General features: G+C 48.3%; 1 protein-coding gene across 4 annotated transcripts in view; it reads right to left on the bottom strand.

Moving 5' to 3' along the window:
- Window positions 1-25,181, bottom strand: part of NRXN3 (neurexin 3) — a 693,208-nt gene that overhangs the window by 34,407 nt on the left and 633,620 nt on the right. For all 4 annotated transcript variants that reach the window (XM_075330463.1, XM_075330464.1, XM_075330465.1 and 1 more), the window contains 2 exons: window positions 22,576-22,656; window positions 21,425-21,732 (listed from right to left, as the gene is read on the bottom strand). In XM_075330463.1, coding sequence (XP_075186578.1) covers window positions 21,425-21,732; window positions 22,576-22,656 — 389 coding nt within the window. The remainder of the gene's footprint in view (window positions 1-21,424; window positions 21,733-22,575; window positions 22,657-25,181) is intronic.

The raw sequence follows: 25,181 nt of genomic DNA, 5'->3' as shown, positions 1-25,181 counted from the left end.
TGTGTATATAGTCTTTCCTATATTCTGCCGGTATCTCTCCTCGCGGGTCATGTGTATATAGTCTTTACTATATTCTGCCGGTATCCCTCCTCGCGGGTCATGTGCATATAGTCTTTCCTATATTCTGCCGGTATCCCTCCTCGCGGGTCATGTGTATATAGTCTTTACTATATTCTGCCGGTATCCCTCCTCGCGGGTCATGTGTATATAGTCTTTCCTATATTCTGCCGGTATCCCTCCTCGCGTGTCATGTGTATATAGTCTTTCCTATATTCTGCCGGTATCCCTCCTCGCGGGTCATGTGTATATAGTCTTTCCTATATTCTGCCGGTATCCCTCCTCGCGGGTCATGTGTATATAGTCTTTCCTATATTCTGCCGGTATCCCTCCTCGCGGGTCATGTGCATATAGTCTTTCCTATATTCTGCCGGTATCCCTCCTCGCGGGTCATGTGCATATAGTCTCTCCTATATTCTGCCGGTATCCCTCCTCGCGGGTCATGTGCATATAGTCTCTCCTATATTCTGCCAGTATCCCTCCTCGTGGGTCATGTGCATATAGTCTTTGCTATTTTGTGCCAGTATCTCTCCTCGCGGGTCATGTGTATATAGTCTTTCCTATATTCTGCCGGTATCCCTCCTCGTGGGTCATGTGCATATAGTCTTTGCTATTTTGTGCCAGTATCTCTCCTCGCGGGTCATGTGTATATAGTCTTTCCTATATTCTGCCGGTATCCCTCCTCGCGGGTCATGTGCATATAGTCTCTCCTATATTCTGCCGGTAGCCCTCCTCGCGGGTCATGTGCATATAGTCTCTCCTATATTCTGCCAGTATCCCTCCTCGTGGGTCATGTGCATATAGTCTTTGCTATTTTGTGCCAGTATCTCTCCTCGCGGGTCATGTGTATATAGTCTTTCCTATATTCTGCCGGTATCCCTCCTCGTGGGTCATGTGCATATAGTCTTTGCTATTTTGTGCCAGTATCTCTCCTCGCGGGTCATGTGCATATAGTCTTTCCTATATTCTGCCAGTATCCCTCCTCGCGGGTCATGTGTATATAGTCTTTCCTATAGTCTGCCAGTATCCCTCCTCGCGGGTCATGTGTATATAGTCTTTCCTATAGTCTGCCAGTATCCCTCCTCGCGGGTCATGTGTATATAGTCTTTCCTATAGTCTGCCAGTATCTCTCCTCGCGGGTCATGTGTATATAGTCTTTCCTATATTCTGCCGGTATCCCTCCTCGCGGGTCATGTATATATAGTCTTTCCTATATTCTGCCAATATCCCTCCTCGCGGGTCATGTGCATATAGTCTTTTCTATATTCTGCCGGTATCCCTCCTCGCGGGTCATGTGCATATAGTCTTTCCTATATTCTGCTGGTATCCCTCCTCGCGGGTCATGTGCATATAGTCTTTCCTATATTCTGCCGGTATCCCTCCTCGCGGGTCATGTATATATAGTCTTTCCTATATTCTGCCAGTATCCCTCCTCGCGGATCATGTGTATATAGTCTTTGCTATATTCTGCCAGTATCCCTCCTCGCGGGTCATGTGTATATAGTCTTTCCTATATTCTGCCAGTATCCCTCCTCGCGGATCATGTGTATATAGTCTTTGCTATATTCTGCCAGTATCCCTCCTCGCGGGTCATGTGTATATAGTCTTTCCTATATTCTGCTGGTATCTCTCCTCGCGGGTCATGTGTATATAGTCTTTCCTATATTCTGCCGGTATCTCTCCTCGCGGGTCATGTGTATATAGTCTTTCCTATATTCTGCCGGTATCCCTCCTCGCGGGTCATGTGTATATAGTCTTTCCTATATTCTGCCGTATCCCTCCTCGCGGGTCATGTGTATATAGTCTTTCCTATATTCTGCCGTATCCCTCCTCGCGGGTCATGTGTATATAGTCTTTGCTATATTCTGCTGGTATCCCTCCTCGCGGGTCATGTGTATATAGTCTTTCCTATATTCTGCTGGTATCCCTCCTCGCGGGTCATGTGTATATAGTCTTTCCTATATTCTGCCAGTATCTCTCCTTGCGGGTTATGTGTATATAGTCTTTCCTATATTCTGCTGGTATCCCTCCTCGCGGGTCATGTGTATATAGTCTTTCCTATATTCTGCTGGTATCCCTCCTCGCGGGTCATGTGTATATAGTCTTTCCTATATTCTGACAGTATCTCTCCTTGCGGGTTATGTGTATATAGTCTTTCCTATATTCTGCTGGTATCCCTCCTCGCGGGTCATGTGTATATAGTCTTTCCTATATTCTGCCAGTATCTCTCCTTGCGGGTCATGTGTATATAGTCTTTCCTATATTCTGCCGGTATCCCTCCTCGCGGGTCATGTGTATATAGTCTTTCCTATATTCTGCCGGTATCCCTCCTCGCGGGTCATGTGTATATAGTCTTTCCTATATTCTGCCAGTATCTCTCCTTGCGGGTTATGTGTATATAGTCTTTGCTATTTTGTGCCAGTATCCCTCCTCGCGGATCATGTGTATATAGTCTTTGCTATATTCTGCCAGTATCTCTCCTCGCGGGTCATGTGTATATAGTCTTTCCTATATTCTGCTGGTATCCCTCCTCGCGGGTCATGTGTATATAGTCTTTCCTATATTCTGCTGGTATCCCTCCTCGCGGGTCATGTGCATATAGTCTTTCCTATATTCTGCTGGTATCCCTCCTCGCGGGTCATGTTCATATAGTCTTTGCTATATTCTGCTGGTATCCCTCCTCGCGGGTCATGTGCATATAGTCTTTCCTATATTCTGCTGGTATCCCTCCTCGCGGGTCATGTGTATATAGTCTTTCCTATATTCTGCCAGTATCTCTCCTTGCGGGTCATGTGCATATAGTCTTTCCTATATTCTGCTGGTATCCCTCCTCGCGGGTCATGTGTATATAGTCTTTCCTATATTCTGCCGGTATCCCTCCTCGCGGGTCATGTGTATATAGTCTTTCCTATATTCTGCCGGTATCCCTCCTCGCGGGTCATGTGTATATAGTCTTTCCTATATTCTGCCAGTATCTCTCCTTGCGGGTTATGTGTATATAGTCTTTGCTATTTTGTGCCAGTATCCCTCCTCGCGGATCATGTGTATATAGTCTTTGCTATATTCTGCCAGTATCCCTCCTCGCGGGTCATGTGTATATAGTCTTTCCTATATTCTGCTGGTATCCCTCCTCGCGGGTCATGTTCATATAGTCTTTGCTATATTCTGCTGGTATCCCTCCTCGCGGGTCATGTGCATATAGTCTTTCCTATATTCTGCTGGTATCCCTCCTCGCGGGTCATGTGTATATAGTCTTTCCTATATTCTGCCAGTATCTCTCCTTGCGGGTCATGTGTATATAGTCTTTCCTATATTCTGCTGGTATCCCTCCTCGCGGGTCATGTGTATATAGTCTTTCCTATATTCTGCCAGTATCTCTCCTTGCGGGTTATGTGTATATAGTCTTTGCTATTTTGTGCCAGTATCCCTCCTCGCGGATCATGTGTATATAGTCTTTGCTATATTCTGCCAGTATCTCTCCTCGCGGGTCATGTGTATATAGTCTTTCCTATATTCTGCTGGTATCCCTCCTCGCGGGTCATGTGTATATAGTCTTTCCTATATTCTGCCAGTATCTCTCCTTGCGGGTCATGTGTATATAGTCTTTCCTATATTCTGCTGGTATCCCTCCTCGCGGGTCATGTGTATATAGTCTTTCCTATATTCTGCCAGTATCTCTCCTTGCGGGTCATGTGTATATAGTCTTTCCTATATTCTGCTGGTATCCCTCCTCGCGGGTCATGTGTATATAGTCTTTCCTATATTCTGCCAGTATCTCTCCTTGCGGGTCATGTGTATATAGTCTTTCCTATATTCTGCTGGTATCCCTCCTCGCGGGTCATGTGTATATAGTCTTTCCTATATTCTGCCAGTATCCCTCCTCGCGGGTCATGTGCATATAGTCTTTCCTATATTCTGCCGTATCCCTCCTCGCGGGTCATGTGTATATAGTCTTTCCTATATTCTGCCGTATCCCTCCTCGCGGGTCATGTGCATATAGTCTTTCCTATATTCTGCCGGTATCCCTCCTGCGGGTCATGTGTATATAGTCTTTCCTATATTCTGCCGGTATCTCTCCTCGCGGGTCATGTGTATATAGTCTTTACTATATTCTGCCGGTATCCCTCCTCGCGGGTCATGTGCATATAGTCTTTCCTATATTCTGCCGGTATCCCTCCTCGCGGGTCATGTGTATATAGTCTTTACTATATTCTGCCGGTATCCCTCCTCGCGGGTCATGTGTATATAGTCTTTCCTATATTCTGCCGGTATCCCTCCTCGCGGGTCATGTGTATATAGTCTTTCCTATATTCTGCCGGTATCCCTCCTCGCGGGTCATGTGTATATAGTCTTTCCTATATTCTGCCGGTATCCCTCCTCGCGGGTCATGTGTATATAGTCTTTCCTATATTCTGCCGGTATCCCTCCTCGCGGGTCATGTGCATATAGTCTTTCCTATATTCTGCCGGTATCCCTCCTCGCGGGTCATGTGCATATAGTCTCTCCTATATTCTGCCGGTATCCCTCCTCGCGGGTCATGTGCATATAGTCTCTCCTATATTCTGCCAGTATCCCTCCTCGTGGGTCATGTGCATATAGTCTTTGCTATTTTGTGCCAGTATCTCTCCTCGCGGGTCATGTGTATATAGTCTTTCCTATATTCTGCCGGTATCCCTCCTCGTGGGTCATGTGCATATAGTCTTTGCTATTTTGTGCCAGTATCTCTCCTCGCGGGTCATGTGTATATAGTCTTTCCTATATTCTGCCGGTATCCCTCCTCGCGGGTCATGTGCATATAGTCTCTCCTATATTCTGCCGGTAGCCCTCCTCGCGGGTCATGTGCATATAGTCTCTCCTATATTCTGCCAGTATCCCTCCTCGTGGGTCATGTGCATATAGTCTTTGCTATTTTGTGCCAGTATCTCTCCTCGCGGGTCATGTGTATATAGTCTTTCCTATATTCTGCCGGTATCCCTCCTCGTGGGTCATGTGCATATAGTCTTTGCTATTTTGTGCCAGTATCTCTCCTCGCGGGTCATGTGCATATAGTCTTTCCTATATTCTGCCAGTATCCCTCCTCGCGGGTCATGTGTATATAGTCTTTCCTATAGTCTGCCAGTATCCCTCCTCGCGGGTCATGTGTATATAGTCTTTCCTATAGTCTGCCAGTATCCCTCCTCGCGGGTCATGTGTATATAGTCTTTCCTATAGTCTGCCAGTATCTCTCCTCGCGGGTCATGTGTATATAGTCTTTCCTATATTCTGCCGGTATCCCTCCTCGCGGGTCATGTATATATAGTCTTTCCTATATTCTGCCAATATCCCTCCTCGCGGGTCATGTGCATATAGTCTTTTCTATATTCTGCCGGTATCCCTCCTCGCGGGTCATGTGCATATAGTCTTTCCTATATTCTGCTGGTATCCCTCCTCGCGGGTCATGTGCATATAGTCTTTCCTATATTCTGCCGGTATCCCTCCTCGCGGGTCATGTATATATAGTCTTTCCTATATTCTGCCAGTATCCCTCCTCGCGGATCATGTGTATATAGTCTTTGCTATATTCTGCCAGTATCCCTCCTCGCGGGTCATGTGTATATAGTCTTTCCTATATTCTGCCAGTATCCCTCCTCGCGGATCATGTGTATATAGTCTTTGCTATATTCTGCCAGTATCCCTCCTCGCGGGTCATGTGTATATAGTCTTTCCTATATTCTGCTGGTATCTCTCCTCGCGGGTCATGTGTATATAGTCTTTCCTATATTCTGCCGGTATCTCTCCTCGCGGGTCATGTGTATATAGTCTTTCCTATATTCTGCCGGTATCCCTCCTCGCGGGTCATGTGTATATAGTCTTTCCTATATTCTGCCGTATCCCTCCTCGCGGGTCATGTGTATATAGTCTTTCCTATATTCTGCCGTATCCCTCCTCGCGGGTCATGTGTATATAGTCTTTGCTATATTCTGCTGGTATCCCTCCTCGCGGGTCATGTGTATATAGTCTTTCCTATATTCTGCTGGTATCCCTCCTCGCGGGTCATGTGTATATAGTCTTTCCTATATTCTGCCAGTATCTCTCCTTGCGGGTTATGTGTATATAGTCTTTCCTATATTCTGCTGGTATCCCTCCTCGCGGGTCATGTGTATATAGTCTTTCCTATATTCTGCTGGTATCCCTCCTCGCGGGTCATGTGTATATAGTCTTTCCTATATTCTGACAGTATCTCTCCTTGCGGGTTATGTGTATATAGTCTTTCCTATATTCTGCTGGTATCCCTCCTCGCGGGTCATGTGTATATAGTCTTTCCTATATTCTGCCAGTATCTCTCCTTGCGGGTCATGTGTATATAGTCTTTCCTATATTCTGCCGGTATCCCTCCTCGCGGGTCATGTGTATATAGTCTTTCCTATATTCTGCCGGTATCCCTCCTCGCGGGTCATGTGTATATAGTCTTTCCTATATTCTGCCAGTATCTCTCCTTGCGGGTTATGTGTATATAGTCTTTGCTATTTTGTGCCAGTATCCCTCCTCGCGGATCATGTGTATATAGTCTTTGCTATATTCTGCCAGTATCTCTCCTCGCGGGTCATGTGTATATAGTCTTTCCTATATTCTGCTGGTATCCCTCCTCGCGGGTCATGTGTATATAGTCTTTCCTATATTCTGCTGGTATCCCTCCTCGCGGGTCATGTGCATATAGTCTTTCCTATATTCTGCTGGTATCCCTCCTCGCGGGTCATGTTCATATAGTCTTTGCTATATTCTGCTGGTATCCCTCCTCGCGGGTCATGTGCATATAGTCTTTCCTATATTCTGCTGGTATCCCTCCTCGCGGGTCATGTGTATATAGTCTTTCCTATATTCTGCCAGTATCTCTCCTTGCGGGTCATGTGCATATAGTCTTTCCTATATTCTGCTGGTATCCCTCCTCGCGGGTCATGTGTATATAGTCTTTCCTATATTCTGCCGGTATCCCTCCTCGCGGGTCATGTGTATATAGTCTTTCCTATATTCTGCCGGTATCCCTCCTCGCGGGTCATGTGTATATAGTCTTTCCTATATTCTGCCAGTATCTCTCCTTGCGGGTTATGTGTATATAGTCTTTGCTATTTTGTGCCAGTATCCCTCCTCGCGGATCATGTGTATATAGTCTTTGCTATATTCTGCCAGTATCCCTCCTCGCGGGTCATGTGTATATAGTCTTTCCTATATTCTGCTGGTATCCCTCCTCGCGGGTCATGTTCATATAGTCTTTGCTATATTCTGCTGGTATCCCTCCTCGCGGGTCATGTGCATATAGTCTTTCCTATATTCTGCTGGTATCCCTCCTCGCGGGTCATGTGTATATAGTCTTTCCTATATTCTGCCAGTATCTCTCCTTGCGGGTCATGTGTATATAGTCTTTCCTATATTCTGCTGGTATCCCTCCTCGCGGGTCATGTGTATATAGTCTTTCCTATATTCTGCCAGTATCTCTCCTTGCGGGTTATGTGTATATAGTCTTTGCTATTTTGTGCCAGTATCCCTCCTCGCGGATCATGTGTATATAGTCTTTGCTATATTCTGCCAGTATCTCTCCTCGCGGGTCATGTGTATATAGTCTTTCCTATATTCTGCTGGTATCCCTCCTCGCGGGTCATGTGTATATAGTCTTTCCTATATTCTGCCAGTATCTCTCCTTGCGGGTCATGTGTATATAGTCTTTCCTATATTCTGCTGGTATCCCTCCTCGCGGGTCATGTGTATATAGTCTTTCCTATATTCTGCCAGTATCTCTCCTTGCGGGTCATGTGTATATAGTCTTTCCTATATTCTGCTGGTATCCCTCCTCGCGGGTCATGTGTATATAGTCTTTCCTATATTCTGCCAGTATCTCTCCTTGCGGGTCATGTGTATATAGTCTTTCCTATATTCTGCTGGTATCCCTCCTCGCGGGTCATGTGTATATAGTCTTTCCTATATTCTGCCAGTATCTCTCCTCGCGGGTCATGTGTATATAGTCTTTCCTATATTCTGCCGGTATCACTCCTCGCGGGTCATGTGTATATAGTCTTTCCTATATTCTGCTGGTATCCCTCCTCGCGGGTCATGTGTATATAGTCTTTCCTATATTCTGCTGGTATCCCTCCTTGCGGGTCATGTGTATATAGTCTTTCCTATATTCTGCCGGTATCCCTCCTCGCGGGTCATGTGTATATAGTCTTTCCTATATTCTGCCGGTATCCCTCCTCGCGGGTCATGTGTATATAGTCTTTCCTATATTCTGCCGGTATCCCTCCTCGCGGGTCATGTGTATATAGTCTTTCCTATATTCTGCCGGTATCCCTCCTCGCGGGTCATGTGTATATAGTCTTTCCTATATTCTGCCGGTATCCCTCCTCGCGGGTCATGTGTATATAGTCTTTCCTATATTCTGCCAGTATCTCTCCTTGCGGGTTATGTGTATATAGTCTTTGCTATTTTGTGCCAGTATCCCTCCTCGCGGGTCACGTGTATATAGTCTTTCCTATATTCTGCCAGTATCTCTCCTCGCGGGTCATGTGTATATAGTCTTTCCTATATTCTGCCGGTATCCCTCCTCGCGGGTCATGTGTATATAGTCTTTCCTATATTCTGCTGGTATCCCTCCTCGCGGGTCATGTGTATATAGTCTTTCCTATATTCTGCCGTATCCCTCCTCGCGCGTCATGTGTATATAGTCTTTCCTATATTCTGCCGGTATCCCTCCTCGCGGGTCATGTGTATATAGTCTTTCCTATATTCTGCCAGTATCTCTCCTTGCGGGTCATGTGTATATAGTCTTTCCTATATTCTGCCAGTATCTCTCCTTGCGGGTCATGTGTATATAGTCTTTCCTATATTCTGCCAGTATCTCTCCTTGCGGGTCATGTGTATATAGTCTTTCCTATATTCTGCCGGTATCCCTCCTCGCGGGTCATGTGTATATAGTCTTTGCTATTTTGTGCCAGTATCCCTCCTCGCGGGTCACGTGTATATAGTCTTTGCTATATTCTGCCAGTATCTCTCCTTGCGGGTCATGTGTATATAGTCTTTCCTATATTCTGCCAGTATCTCTCCTTGCGGGTCATGTGTATATAGTCTTTCCTATATTCTGCTGGTATCCCTCCTCGCGGGTCATGTGTATATAGTCTTTCCTATATTCTGCCGTATCCCTCCTCGCGGGTCATGTGTATATAGTCTTTCCTATATTCTGCCGTATCCCTCCTCGCGGGTCATGTGTATATAGTCTTTCCTATATTCTGCCAGTATCTCTCCTTGCGGGTTATGTGTATATAGTCTTTGCTATTTTGTGCCAGTATCCCTCCTCGCGGGTCACGTGTATATAGTCTTTCCTATATTCTGCCAGTATCCCTCCTCGCGGGTCATGTGTATATAGTCTTTCCTATATTCTGCCGTATCCCTCCTCGCGGGTCATGTGTATATAGTCTTTCCTATATTCTGCCGTATCCCTCCTCGCGGGTCATGTGTATATAGTCTTTGCTATTTTGTGCCAGTATCCCTCCTCGCGGGTCATGTGTATATAGTCTTTGCTATATTCTGCTGGTATCCCTCCTCGCGGGTCATGTGTATATAGTCTTTCCTATATTCTGCCGGTATCTCTCCTCACGGGTCATGTGTATATAGTCTTTCCTATATTCTGCCGGTATCCCTCCTCGCGGGTCATGTGTATATAGTCTTTCCTATATTCTGCCAGTATCTCTCCTTGCGGGTTATGTGTATATAGTCTTTGCTATTTTGTGCCAGTATCCCTCCTCGCGGGTCACGTGTATATAGTCTTTCCTATATTCTGCCAGTATCCCTCCTCGCGGGTCATGTGTATATAGTCTTTCCTATATTCTGCCGTATCCCTCCTCGCGGGTCATGTGTATATAGTCTTTCCTATATTCTGCCGTATCCCTCCTCGCGGGTCATGTGTATATAGTCTTTGCTATTTTGTGCCAGTATCCCTCCTCGCGGGTCATGTGTATATAGTCTTTCCTATATTCTGCCGGTATCCCTCCTCGCGGGTCATGTGTATATAGTCTTTCCTATATTCTGCCAGTATCTCTCCTTGCGGGTTATGTGTATATAGTCTTTGCTATTTTGTGCCAGTATCCCTCCTCGCGGGTCACGTGTATATAGTCTTTCCTATATTCTGCCAGTATCCCTCCTCGCGGGTCATGTGTATATAGTCTTTCCTATATTCTGCCGTATCCCTCCTCGCGGGTCATGTGTATATAGTCTTTCCTATATTCTGCCGTATCCCTCCTCGCGGGTCATGTGTATATAGTCTTTGCTATTTTGTGCCAGTATCCCTCCTCGCGGGTCATGTGTATATAGTCTTTCCTATGTTCTGCCGGTATCCCTCCTCGCACGTCATGTGTATATAGTCTTTCCTATATTCTGCCGGTATCCCTCCTCGCGGGTCATGTGTATATAGTCTTTCCTATATTCTGCTGGTATCACTCCTCGCGGGTCATGTGTATATAGTCTTTCCTATATTCTGCCGTATCCCTCCTCGCGGGTCATGTGTATATAGTCTTTCCTATATTCTGCCGTATCCCTCCTCACGGGTCATGTGTATATAGTCTTTGCTATTTTGTGCCAGTATCCCTCCTCGCGGGTCATGTGTATATAGTCTTTGCTATTTTGTGCCGGTATCCCTCCTCGCGCGTCATGTGTATATAGTCTTTCCTATATTCTGCCGGTATCCCTCCTCGCGGGTCATGTGTATATAGTCTTTCCTATATTCTGCCGTATCCCTCCTCGCGGGTCATGTGTATATAGTCTTTCCTATATTCTGCCAGTATCTCTCCTCGCGGGTCATGTGTATATAGTCTTTCCTATATTCTGCCAGTATCTCTCCTTGCGGGTCATGTGTATATAGTCTTTCCTATATTCTGCCAGTATCTCTCCTTGCGGGTCATGTGTATATAGTCTTTCCTATATTCTGCCAGTATCTCTCCTTGCGGGTCATGTGTATATAGTCTTTCCTATATTCTGCCAGTATCTCTCCTTGCGGGTCATGTGTATATAGTCTTTCCTATATTCTGCCAGTATCTCTCCTTGCGGGTCATGTGTATATAGTCTTTCCTATATTCTGCCGGTATCCCTCCTCGCGGGTCATGTGTATATAGTCTTTCCTATATTCTGCCGGTATCCCTCCTCGCGGGTCATGTGTATATAGTCTTTCCTATATTCTGCCAGTATCTCTCCTTGCGGGTCATGTGTATATAGTCTTTGCTATTTTGTGCCAGTATCCCTCCTCGCGGGTCACGTGTATATAGTCTTTCCTATATTCTGCTGGTATCACTCCTCGCGGGTCATGTGTATATAGTCTTTCCTATATTCTGCCGTATCCCTCCTCGCGGGTCATGTGTATATAGTCTTTCCTATATTCTGCCGTATCCCTCCTCACGGGTCATGTGTATATAGTCTTTGCTATTTTGTGCCAGTATCCCTCCTCGCGGGTCATGTGTATATAGTCTTTGCTATTTTGTGCCGGTATCCCTCCTCGCGCGTCATGTGTATATAGTCTTTCCTATATTCTGCCAGTATCCCTCCTCGCGGGTCATGTGCATATAGTCTTTGCTATTTTGTGCCAGTATCCCTCCTCGCGGGTCATGTGTATATAGTCTTTGCTATATTCTGCTGGTATCCCTCCTCGCGGGTCATGTGTATATAGTCTTTCCTATATTCTGCCGGTATCTCTCCTCGCGGGTCATGTGCATATAGTCTTTTCTATATTCTGCCGGTATCCCTCCTCGCGGGTCATGTGTATATAGTCTTTCCTATATTCTGCCAGTATCCCTCCTCGCGGGTCATGTGTATATAGTCTTTCCTATATTCTGCTGGTATCCCTCCTCGCGGGTCATGTGTATATAGTCTTTCCTATATTCTGCTGGTATCCCTCCTCGCGGGTCATGTGTATATAGTCTTTGCTATATTCTGCCAGTATCCCTCCTCGCGGGTCATGTGTATATAGTCTTTCCTATATTCTGCCGGTATCCCTCCTCGCGGGTCATGTGCATATAGTCTTTTCTATATTCTGCCGGTATCCCTCCTCGCGGGTCATGTGTATATAGTCTTTGCTATATTCTGCCAGTATCCCTCCTCGCGGGTCATGTGCATATAGTCTTTTCTATATTCTGCCGGTATCCCTCCTCGCGGGTCATGTGTATATAGTCTTTCCTATATTCTGCCGGTATCCCTCCTCGCGGGTCATGTGTATATAGTCTTTCCTATATTCTGCCGGTATCCCTCCTCGCGGGTCATGTGTATATAGTCTTTCCTATATTCTGCTGGTATCCCTCCTCGCGGGTCATGTGTATATAGTCTTTGCTATATTCTGCCAGTATCCCTCCTCGCGGGTCATGTGTATATAGTCTTTCCTATATTCTGCCGGTATCCCTCCTCGCGGGTCATGTGCATATAGTCTTTTCTATATTCTGCCGGTATCCCTCCTCGCGGGTCATGTGTATATAGTCTTTGCTATATTCTGCCAGTATCCCTCCTCGCGGGTCATGTGCATATAGTCTTTTCTATATTCTGCCGGTATCCCTCCTCGCGGGTCATGTGTATATAGTCTTTCCTATATTCTGCCAGTATCCCTCCTCGCGGGTCATGTGTATATAGTCTTTCCTATATTCTGCCGGTATCCCTCCTCGCGGGTCATGTGTATATAGTCTTTGCTATATTCTGCTGGTATCCCTCCTCGCGGGTCATGTGTATATAGTCTTTCCTATAGTCTGCCGGTATCCCTCCTCGCGGGTCATGTGTATATAGTCTTTCCTATATTCTGCCAGTATCCCTCCTCGCGGGTCATGTGTATATAGTCTTTGCTATATTCTGCCGGTATCCCTCCTCGCGGGTCATGTGTATATAGTCTTTCCTATATTCTGCCGTATCCCTCCTCGCGGGTCATGTGTATATAGTCTTTGCTATATTCTGCCGGTATCCCTCCTCGCGGGTCATGTGTATATAGTCTTTCCTATATTCTGCCAGTATCTCTCCTCGCGGGTTATGTGTATATAGTCTTTCCTATATTCTGCCGGTATCCCTCCTCGCGGGTCATGTGTATATAGTCTTTCCTATATTCTGCTGGTATCCCTCCTCGCGGGTTATGTGTATATAGTCTTTCCTATATTCTGCCGGTATCCCTCCTCGCGGGTCATGTGTATATAGTCTTTCCTATATTCTGCCAGTATCTCTCCTCGCGGGTTATGTGTATATAGTCTTTCCTATATTCTGCCGGTATCCCTCCTCGCGGGTCATGTGTATATAGTCTTTGCTATATTCTGCCGGTATCCCTCCTCGCGGGTCATGTGTATATAGTCTTTCCTATATTCTGCTGGTATCCCTCCTCGCGGGTTATGTGTATATAGTCTTTCCTATATTCTGCTGGTATCCCTCCTCGCGGGTCATGTGTATATAGTCTTTCCTATATTCTGCCGGTATCCCTCCTCGCGGGTCATGTGTATATAGTCTTTGCTATATTCTGCTGGTATCCCTCCTCGCGGGTCATGTGTATATAGTCTTTGCTATATTCTGCTGGTATCCCTCCTCGCGGGTCATGTGTATATAGTCTTTCCTATATTCTGCCGGTATCCCTCCTCACGGGTCATGTGTATATAGTCTTTCCTATATTCTGCCGGTATCCCTCCTCGCGGGTCATGTGTATATAGTCTTTCCTATATTCTGCTGGTATCCCTCCTCGCGGGTCATGTGTATATAGTCTTTCCTATATTCTGCTGGTATCCCTCCTCGCGGGTCATGTGTATATAGTCTTTGCTATATTCTGCTGGTATCCCTCCTCGCGGGTCATGTGTATATAGTCTTTCCTATATTCTGCCGGTATCCCTCCTCGCGGGTCATGTGTATATAGTCTTTCCTATATTCTGCTGGTATCCCTCCTCGCGGGTCATGTGTATATAGTCTTTGCTATATTCTGCTGGTATCCCTCCTCGCGGGTCATGTGTATATAGTCTTTGCTATATTCTGCTGGTATTCCTCCTCGCGGGTCATGTGTATATAGTCTTTGCTATATTCTGCCGGTATCTCTCCTCGCGGGTCATGTGTATATAGTCTTTGCTATATTCTGCTGGTATCCCTCCTCACGGGTCATGTGTATATAGTCTTTCCTATATTCTGCCGGTATCCCTCCTCGCGGGTCATGTGTATATAGTCTTTCCTATATTCTGCTGGTATCCCTCCTCGCGGGTCATGTGTATATAGTCTTTCCTATATTCTGCTGGTATCCCTCCTCGCGGGTCATGTGTATATAGTCTTTCCTATATTCTGCCGGTATCCCTCCTCGCGGGTCATGTGTATATAGTCTTTCCTATATTCTGCCGGTATCCCTCCTCGCGGGTCATGTGTATATAGTCTTTCCTATATTCTGCCAGTATCCCTCCTCGCGGGTCATGTGTATATAGTCTTTGCTATATTCTGCCAGTATCCCTCCTCGCGGGTCATGTGTATATAGTCTTTCCTATATTCTGCCAGTATCTCTCCTCGCAGGTCATGTGTATATAGTCTTTCCTATATTCTGCCGGTATCCCTCCTCGCGGGTCATGTGTATATAGTCTTTCCTATATTCTGCTGGTATCCCTCCTCGCGGGTCATGTGTATATAGTCTTTGCTATATTCTGCCGGTATCCCTCCTCGCGGGTCATGTGTATATAGTCTTTCCTATATTCTGCCGGTATCTCTCCTCGCAGGTCATGTGCATATAGTCTTTGCTATTTTGTGCCAGTATCCCTCCTCGCGGGTCATGTGTATATAGTCTTTGCTATATTCTGCTGGTATCCCTCCTCGCGGGTCATGTGTATATAGTCTTTGCTATATTCTGCTGGTATCCCTCCTCGCGGGTCATGTGTATATAGTCTTTGCTATATTCTGCTGGTATCCCTCCTCGCGGGTCATGTGTATATAGTCTTTGCTATATTCTGCTGGTATCCCTCCTCGCGGGTCATGTGTATATAGTCTTTGCTATATTCTGCCGGTATCCCTCCTCGCGGGTCATGTGTATATAGTCTTTCCTATATTCTGCCGGTATCCCTCCTCGCGGGTCATGTGTATATAGTCTTTCCTATATTCTGCCGGTATCCCTCCTCGCGGGTCATGTGCATACAGCAGAGCGATGGTGAACATCCAGCAGAAAGCTGCACATCGGCGGCCTGCGCTTCATCTCCTGACATCTCCTCATTGTGGAGACAACAGGAGAGCACACGGAATAATTACTCAGCGACCGCAAACCTGTTTAATGTGTTATTTATCTGCACAGAAATGTGTAACTTGCCAATAAAACGCTAAAGCTAAGAAGCAATTTACTGCGCTCTTGACCTGTGTAACGGGGCCGCTCGCAGCGGCTTATTATTCTCCTGTTTGTGGATCTTTCCGGAGACAAGCCTTGTAATTAAGATGTTATTTCTGAAAGAGATTTTCGTGCTCAGTTCCAGTCGCCGGTGCTTAGTGTCACCTTGTGAAGTCACATCCAGTTTACTGTGTGCAAATCTGAGGAGACATGCTCCGATAACGCAAAATTAAAGGGGGGAACGTGGGGTCGAGAGGAAATAATTCAGGTAAAAGCATTACAAATACAGACAACCTACAACAGCGCTACAAGTGCACACCCGAAACACGCAGCCCCAGGTGTCCTACAAGGATACAGCCCAGATTCCCGCTCAGAAAGCCACACAATCCCCGACATCACCGAAAACAGATCTTGCAACAACCAGTCCCACAGGAGCTCTCAGAGGTGTTCAGCTTTTGCAGAAATGAAAGCCGAGTTGTAGGTCTACAGCAGTCGCCACAGCAGCACTATGTCTGTTCTCACCCGGGCTGCGCGGTCCAGGACAGATACTTGCACCACATGCAGCCTGTTCCAGCTGTCCCCAAAAACTCTATCTACATATCCATGCTACAGATACAGTATAATACAAAGGAGAAAGCCATCAATCCCAGCACAGGAACGATCTAAGGACATTGCTACTGTGCTGAGATTCATCAGTCCAAACCGCACAGAGCAGGGAAAGGAGGCCGGCAAGTTTGTTTTTTAGCTATTGTTTGCCGGCACTTGTGGGGGAAAGCTGTGTGGGCATTATACTGTGTGTGGGGGGGCCTGTCGGGGCCATTATACTGTGTATAGGGGAGCTGTGGGGCACATTATATGGTGTGTGGAGGAGCTGTGTGGCCATTACACTGTGTGTGGAAGAGCTGTGTGGCCATTAAACTGTGTAAGGTGGATCTGTAAGGGCCATTATACTATGTGTGGGGGAGCTGTGTGGTCATGATACGGTGTGGGGGAGCTGTAGGGGCCTTTATACTGTGTGTGTGGAGAAGATGTAGGAGCCAACATACTGTGTGTGGGGAAGCTGTGGAGCAATTATACTGTGTCTGGGAGAGCTGTGGGGGCCATTACATTGTGTGTGGGGGAGATGTGGGGCCATTATACAGTGTATATGGGAACTGTGGGGCATTTATACTGTGTAAAAGGGGCCATTATACTATGTGGAGGAGCTGTGGGGGCATCATGCTTTGTGTGTGAGAGCTCTAGGGCCATTATACTGGCCATTATACTGTGTGTGGGAGAGTTGTGGGGAACTATACTGTGTGGGGGCAGCTGTGGGGGCATTATACTATGTGTTAGGGAGCTGTGGGGCCACTATACTGTGTGTGGGGGAGCTGTGGGACCATTATACTGTGTGTGGGAGAGCTGTGCGGCCACTATACTGTGTGTGGGGGAGCTGTGGGACCACTATACTGCGTGTGGGGGAGTGAAGGGGCCATTATAATGTGTGTGGGGGAACTTTGGGGCCACTATACTGTGTGTGGGGACCATTATAATTTGTGTTGGAGGCTGTGGGGGGCCATTATGTGTGTGTGGGGGGGGCAATTATACTGTGTGTGAGGGAGCTGTGGGGCCATTATACTGTGTGTGAGGGAGTTGTGGGGCCATTATACTGTGTGTGAGGGAGTTGTGGGGCCATTATACTGTGTGTGAGGGGAAGCTGTGGGGCTATTATAGTATGTGGAGGCTGTGGGGCCATTATACTTTGTGTGGGGGAGCTGTGTGGCCATTATACTGTGTGGGGGAGCTGTGTGGCCATTATACTATGTGTGGGAGCTGTGGTGTTATTAAACTATGTGTGAGGGACCTGTAGGGGCCATTATACTGTGCATAGGGGAGCCGTGCGTGGGGGAGCTGTAGGGGGAATTATATTGTGTGGGGTCATCATACTGTGTGTGTGAGAGCTGTAGGACCATTATACTGTGTGTGTGGGAGAGTTGTAAGGCCATTATACTGTGTATAGGGGAGCTGTGGGGGCCATTATACTATGAATAGTGGAGTTGTGGAGTCATTATACTGTGTGTGGGAGCTGTGGGTCCATTAGACTATGTGTGGGGAACCTGTAGGGGCCATTATACTATGTGTGGGGGACCTGTAGGGGCCAGTATGCTGTGTATAGGGGAGCTGTGGGGAGATTATACTGTGAGGGAGCTGTGGGGGAATCATTATACTGTGAGTGAGGGAGCTGTGGGGCCCATTAGACTCTGTGTCTATGGGAGCTATAGGGCAATTATACTATGTGTAGGGCAGCGGTAGGGGTCAGTATACTGTGTATAGGGGAGTTGTGGGGGCATTATACTGTGTGTAGGAAAATGTGGGGTCATTATACTGTTTGTGGGGAGCTGTGCGGCCATCACTCTGTGTATAGGGGAGTTGTGGGGGCATTATACTGTCTTATACTGTTTGTGGGGAGCTGTGGTGCCATTATACTGTGCAGAGGGGAGTTGTGGGGTCATTATACTGTTTGTGGGGAGCTGTGGGGCCATCACTCTGTGTATAGGGGAGTTGTGGGGGCATTATACTGTCTTATACTGTTTGTGGGGAGCTGTGGGGCCATTACTCTGTGTATAGGGGAGTTGTGGGGGTATTATACTGTCTTATACTGTTTGTGGGGAGCTGTGGGGCCATTACTCTGTGTATAGGGGAGTTGTGGGGGCATTATACTGTCTTATACTGTTTGTGGGGAGCTGTGGGGCCATTACTCTGTGTATAGGGGAGTTGTGGGGGCATTATACTGTGTGTGGGGAGCTGTGGGGCCATCACTCTGTGTATAGGGGAGTTGTGGGGGCATTATACTGTTTGTGGGGAGCTGTGGGGCCATCACTCTGTGTATAGGGGAGTTGTGGGGGCATTATACTGTCTTATACTGTTTGTGGGGAGCTGTGGGGCCATCACTCTGTGTATAGGGGAGTTGTGGGGGCATTATACTGTCTTATACTGTTTGTGGGGAGCTGTGGGGCCATTACTCTGTGTATAGGGGAGTTGTGGGGGCATTATACTGTTTGTGGGGAGCTGTGGGGCCATCACTCTGTGTATAGGGGAGTTGTGGGGGCATTATACTGTTTGTGGGGAGCTGTGCGGCCATCACTCTGTGTATAGGGGAGTTGTGGGGGCATTATACTGTCTTATACTGTTTGTGGGGAGCTGTGGGGCCATTACTCTGTGTATAGGGGAGTTGTGGGGGCATTATACTGTCTTATACTGTTTGTGGGGAGCTGTGGGGCCATTACTCTGTGTATAGGGGAGTTGTGGGGGCATTATACTGTTTGTGGGGAGCTGTGGGGCCATTACTCTGTGTATAGGGGAGTTGTGGGGGCATTATACTGTTTGTGGGGAGCTGTGGGGCCATTACTCTGTGTATAGGGGAGTTGTGGGGGTATTATACTGTGTGTGGGGAAGCTGTGGGGGCTCTGCAACAACCAGACAAATATCCCCGCTTGGCAAAATGCTTTTCAGCTGCATGGCAGCGTTTTCTCCATAGCAGTGCTGTGCAGTGCCCCTAGGAATACGACCTCACAGCACTGTACCTTACTGTACACAACCTTATAGTGGAGGTGACCCAGCCGAGGATTCACAGAATGAATATCCTCTCCTCTGATCCACAAGTCACACGATCACTCCAGAGTCCACGTCTGATTCTATGGACACTACAGGGGGCGCAGATCCCAGGATGAACCTTTCCCTGACGAGATCACATGACTGACTGATCACACGATCCCCAGAAACGTGTAGTCAGAGATGACATATTGTGTGAAAAGATCCCTTTACAATAAGCTGCAGCCAGATCCCGGCCCCCTTCCCCCTGCAGACAGATCCCGGCCCCCTTCCCGCTGCAGACAGATCCCGGCCCCCTTCCCCCTGCAGACAGATCCCGGCCCCCTTCCCCCTGCAGACAGATCCCGGCCCCCTTCCCCCTGCAGACAGATCCCGGCCCCCTTCCCCCTGCAGACACATCCCGGCCCCCTTCCCCCTGCAGACACATCCCCTTCCCCCTGCAGACACGTCCCGGCCCCCTTCCCCCTGCAGACACGTCCCGGCCCCCTTCCCCCTGCAGACACGTCCCGGCCCCCTTCCCCCTGCAGACACGTCCCGGCCCCCTTCCCCCTGCAGACACGTCCCGGCCCCCTTCCCCCTGCAGACAGATCCCGGCCCCCTTCCCCCTGCAGACAGATCCCGGCCCCCTTCCCCCTGCAGACAGATCCCGGCCCCCTTCCCCCTGCAGACAGATCCCGGCCCCCTTCCCCCTGCAGACACATCCCCTTCCCCCTGCAGACAGGTCCCGACCCCCTTCCCCCTGCAGACAGGTCCCGGCCCCCTTCCCCCTGCAGACAGATCCCCTTCCCCCTGCAGACAGATCCCCTTTCCCCTGCAGCCAGATCCCGGCCCCCTTCCCCCTGCAGACAGATCCCCTTTCCCCTGCAGACAGGTCCCGGCCCCCTTCCCCCTGCAGACAGATCCCCTTCCCCCTGCAGACAGGTCCCGGCCCCCTTCCCCCTGCAGACAGGTCCCGGCCCCCTTCCCCCTGCAGACAGATCCCCTTCCCCCTGCAGACAGATCCCCTTTCCCCTGCAGCCAGATCCCAGCCCCCTTCCCCCTGCAGACAGATCCCCTTCCCCCTGCAGACAGATCCCGGCCCCCTTCCCCCTGCAGACAGATCCCCTTTCCCCTGCAGACAGGTCCCGGCCCCCTTCCCCCTGCAGACAGATCCCCTTCCCCCTGCAGACAGGTCCCGGCCCCCTTCCCCCTGCAGACAGATCCCCTTCCCCCTGCAGACAGATCCCGGCCCCCTTCCCGCTGCAGACACACAAGGCCGTCAGTTCGGACACTCTGAAGATACTGAATATTCACAATCGCTTTTACATTATTAAATGCGTCTTATATTTTCTTTATTATTGAAGAATTAAAAACAAAGACTGAAAAGTAGAAGAAACCCTGGGACTATGCCCACCGCACAGCACACATCTGACCCTGGGACTATGCCCGCCGCACAGCACACATCTGACCCTGGGACTATGCCCGCCGCACAGCACACATCTGACCCTGGGACTATGCCCACCGCACAGCACACATCTGACCCTGGGACTATGCCCGCCGCACAGCACACATCTGACCCTGGGACTATGCCCGCCGCACAGCACACATCTGACCCTGGGACTATGCCCGCCGCACAGCACACATCTGACCCTGGGACTATGCCCACCGCACAGCACACATCTGACCCTGGGACTATGCCCGCCGCACAGCACACATCTGACCCTGGGACTATGCCCACCGCACAGCACACATCTGACCCTGGGACTATGCCCACCGCACAGCACACATCTGACCCTGGGACTATGCCCGCCGCACAGCACACATCTGACCCTGGGACTATGCCCGCCGCACAGCACACATCTGACCCTGGGACTATGCCCGCCGCACAGCACACATCTGACCCTGGGACTATGCCCGCCGCACAGCACACATCTGACCCTGGCAGAGACTATGCCCGCCGCACAGCACACATCTGACCCTGGCAGAGACTATGCCCGCCGCACAGCACACATCTGACCCTGGCAGAGACTATGCCCGCCGCACAGCACACATCTGACCCTGGCAGAGACTATGCCCACCGCACAGCACACATCTGACCCTGGCAGAGACTATGCCCGCCGCACAGCACACATCTGACCCTGGCAGAGACTATGCCCACCGCACAGCACACATCTGACCCTGGCAGAGACTATGCCCGCCGCACAGCACACATCTGACCCTGGGACTATGCCCGCCGCACAGCACACATCTGACCCTGGCAGAGACTATGCCCGCCGCACAGCACACATCTGACCCTGGCAGAGACTATGCCCGCCGCACAGCACACATCTGACCCTGGCAGAGACTATGCCCGCCGCACAGCACACATCTGACCCTGGCAGAGACTATGCCCGCCGCACAGCACACATCTGACCCTGGCAGAGACTATGCCCGCCGCACAGCACACATCTGACCCTGGCAGAGAAAGCAACATGGTCCACGTACCATAGATCCGGGGGATGAGCGGTTCTTTCGGGTCGTGGTAGTGGCCAAGGTTGTGGTGGTCTCCATGATGGTGGTGGATAATTCCGGAGGCATGGACGTGGTGGGCGTCGTGCCCAGGATGGACGGGACCGCTCCCACCAGCCTCACACTTCCGCTGATGTTGATGTGGGGGTTGTGCTCGGCCGCCATATTGAGAACTTTCAGGCCGTTATAGTAGATTCCCGATAGCTGCCCCTGGAATGGCCGGCCTCTGTCATTTCCACCAATGGCTATCTGCGCTTGGGTATTGAAGATAGTCAGGGGTCGCCCTATAGAGACACATTAAAAGAAATGTCACAATCTCAAAGCCACATAAAAAAACATGGAAAGTCTTCTGTGACAACAGGGAGTGGTCTGAAGAGACTGGCTTCATCAGTGACGCCCAATCACCTATATACAACATCCGGGCCCTAACGCCAGGGCCCCGACTAGTGTCTGTGCCCCCGTCCTTCCTCCGGATCTTCTGCTCCGAGGTATCCGGCACATTAAGAGGATGCCCCGAGTCTACAGGGGGCGCCACTGGCACCCGCATACTTTACTGGACGCGGCTGCAGTCACTGGACGCGGCTGCAGTCACTGGACGCGGCTGCTCTGAATTATTGATCCACTTAATCACGTAGTGACATTAGGACACCGCCATTTACTCTGTCCCTGCGTCTATAAACCTGGTGAGAGGACGGCCAGGATTCATTAACAGATCGTGCATCACACAGACACCAATCAATAGCTTCCATTGACCTCGTGCCCCGGGCTCCTCCACAGACCGCGGGTTCTTGCTTGTTTTTCGGTTTCCCCTTCCTACTGTTAACTTTAAGTAATTTGGTCGTTTGAAAAGAAATAGAAAAGAAGCGGCAGAGTATAACATGAGATTACAGCAGAAACCGGCGCTGTGAAGGCACGGGCGAGGCAGGACATTGCTGTGCAGCTTCACTCCCCGCACACCACCGATCCCCAGACTGACTCACACTCTGCACATGGGCTTTCCGGGCTGGAGATAATGGCTACACCGTGTCTGCCGAGGAGATCGCCCATCCCTCGCCAGCCGCTCATCATTGGGGCTTTACAGCAGCAACCTGACACGTTTCACCCTAAGGACAGATAATAGTAAGTACCTTTTGCAACGCCAGTTCCCACTCTCTTGAACTCAGGACTCAGAAGTCTTGTGCCATCTTCCATTCCTGAGATACTGAGCCCTGAAAAACAGGGACCCCGGTATGGATATAAAAAATGAAAAAAAATCTGCAGGTAGTTTCCAGTGAAACCTCAGCAGCCAGAAGAAAATGAAAAAACAGCAGCCATCCTCCTACCACGAGCAATGTTAGGAAAATGCAGAGGATGGGTCAGCAGGTGCTGCTGGTAGTGCGGGGACCGCTGCCTGACACCAGCTCATATATATACGCTTATACAGTGGAAACCCTTAGTTTCCCTCCGCTCTCTATACAGACACATCTACAGGTTTTTCCCTCACTCTCTATACAGACACATCTGCAGGTTTTTCCCTCCGCTCTCTATAGACACATGTACAGGTTTTTCCCTCACTCTCTATACAGACACATCTGCAGGTGTTTCCCTCCGCTCTCTATACAGACACATCTGCAGGTTTATCCCTCACTCTCTATACAGACACATCTGCAGGTTTATCCCTCACTCTCTATACAGACACATCTGCAGGTGTTTCCCTCCGCTCTCTATACAGACATCTGCAGGTTTATCCCTCCGCTCTCTATACAGACACATCTGCAGTTTTTTCCCTCCCTCTCTATACAGACACATCTACAGGTTTTTCCCTCACTCTCTATACAGACACATCTGCGGGTGTTTCCCTCCGCTCTCTATACAGACACATCTGCAGGTTTATCCCTCTGCTCTCTATACAGACACATCAGCAGGTTTTTCCCTCCGCTCTCTATGCAGACACATCTACAGGTTTTTCCCTCACTCTCTATACAGACACATCTACAGGTTTTTCCCTCACTCTCTATACAGACACATCTGCAGGTTTTTCCCTCCGCTCTCTATACAGACACATCTGCAGGTTTATCCCTCCGCTCTCTATACAGACACATCTGCAGTTTTTTCCCTCCCTCTCTATACAGATACATCTGCAGATTTTTCCCTCCGCTCTCTATACAGACGCATCTGCAGGTTTTTCCCTCAGCTTTGTATACAGACATCTGCAGGGTTTTTCCCTCCGCTCTTTACAGATACATCTGCAGGTTTATCCCTCCGCTCTCTATACAGACACATCTGCAGGTTTTTCTCTCCGCTCTCTATACAGACATCTGTAGGTTTATCCCTCCACTCTCTATACAGACACATCTGCAGGTTTTTCCCTCTGCTCTCTATACAGACACATCTGCAGGTTTATCTCTCCGCTCTCTATACAAACACATCTGCAGGTTTTTCCCTCCACTCTCTATGCAGACACATCTGCAGGTTTTTCCCTCTGCTCTCCAGAATAATGAGGGAGAATGTTTTCAGGCATTTTTCTTCCTTTCTGCACAGTGACGTGTCATTAGTATTTGGTGGTGTTGCCCTTACACTGTGTGACTTGGCGGAAACGTTTTTGATCCTTCCAGAAGCTTCTCACAATAGTTGGTGGAATTTGGCCCCTTTCTCCTGACAGACCTGGTGGAGCTTAGCCATATTTGTAGGCTGTCGCTTGCACCGGCCTTTTCAGCATTGCTCATAAATTTTCAATAGAACTGAGATCAGGGCTTTGTGATGGCCACTCCAAAACATTGACTTTATTATCCTTAAGCCCCTGTGTAACCAGTTTGGCAGTATACTTTGAGTCATTGTCCAATTGGAAGACCCATTTCCGCCCAAGCTTTAAGTTCCTGGCTGATGTCTTGAGATGTTCTTCAGGATTGCCACATAATCTTCTTTCCTCATGATGCCATCTATTTTGTGAAGTCACCAGTCCCTCCTGCAGCAGAACACCCCCACACCATGATGCTGCCCGTGTGTGACAGTTGGATATTCTTAGGCTAAGATCACACTTTACGTTCTCCTACTTGCAGTTCTAAACGCACGTTTTGGGCTTAATTGATTTGACCAAAGTTGCCTTTTTCAGAAATTTAGCGCTGAAAACGCATGCGTATTTACGGCGTTTTAAGCGCTTTTTACATGCTTTTTCACCTGCGTTTTGACAGATGCGTTTTGAACATCAAGACACTGCTAAATAAAGATTAAATAGTCAAACAGAATGAAAAAAAGAGAAAAAAAAAGAGAAAAAAAAAGTAACACAGAATTTTAGAAATAATTAAGGAAATAGAAATATTTAATAAAATTATAGCGCTAATATACTATTTATTGGAAAAATAGCAATAAATTATTATTTTTCTTTAATTTAATTGTCGGACTGTGTGTGTGTGTGTAAAGGGACATATGAAATCATTATTTTAAAGTCCAAAACGCATGTTTTCTGCACATAAAAAGCAGGTAAAAAGCAGGAATTTGCAGGAATCTTTGTTTCTGCCATTTCTCATTGACTTCAATGTTAGCAAAACGCACCCAAAATGGCAAAAACAACTGCTTCTTTGAACGCATGTTTTTACCACAAAATATGCACATTAAACGCAGCATTTGGAAACGCAAAGTGCGGTCTAGAAATCCACATTTTCCATAGACTTTGCCTGTGAAATCCAAACGCATGCCTTTTGGCATGAAAAAGGTGCTTCTCAAAACGGACCTAAAAAGCACCTGAAACGCAAAG

This window comes from Anomaloglossus baeobatrachus, chromosome 12 (genome assembly GCF_048569485.1).
Source record: "Anomaloglossus baeobatrachus isolate aAnoBae1 chromosome 12, aAnoBae1.hap1, whole genome shotgun sequence".
Taxonomy (NCBI): Eukaryota; Metazoa; Chordata; class Amphibia; order Anura; family Aromobatidae; genus Anomaloglossus; species Anomaloglossus baeobatrachus.
The sequence above is the reverse complement of the archived record's forward strand: the minus strand, read 5'-3'. Positions and strand labels throughout refer to the sequence as shown.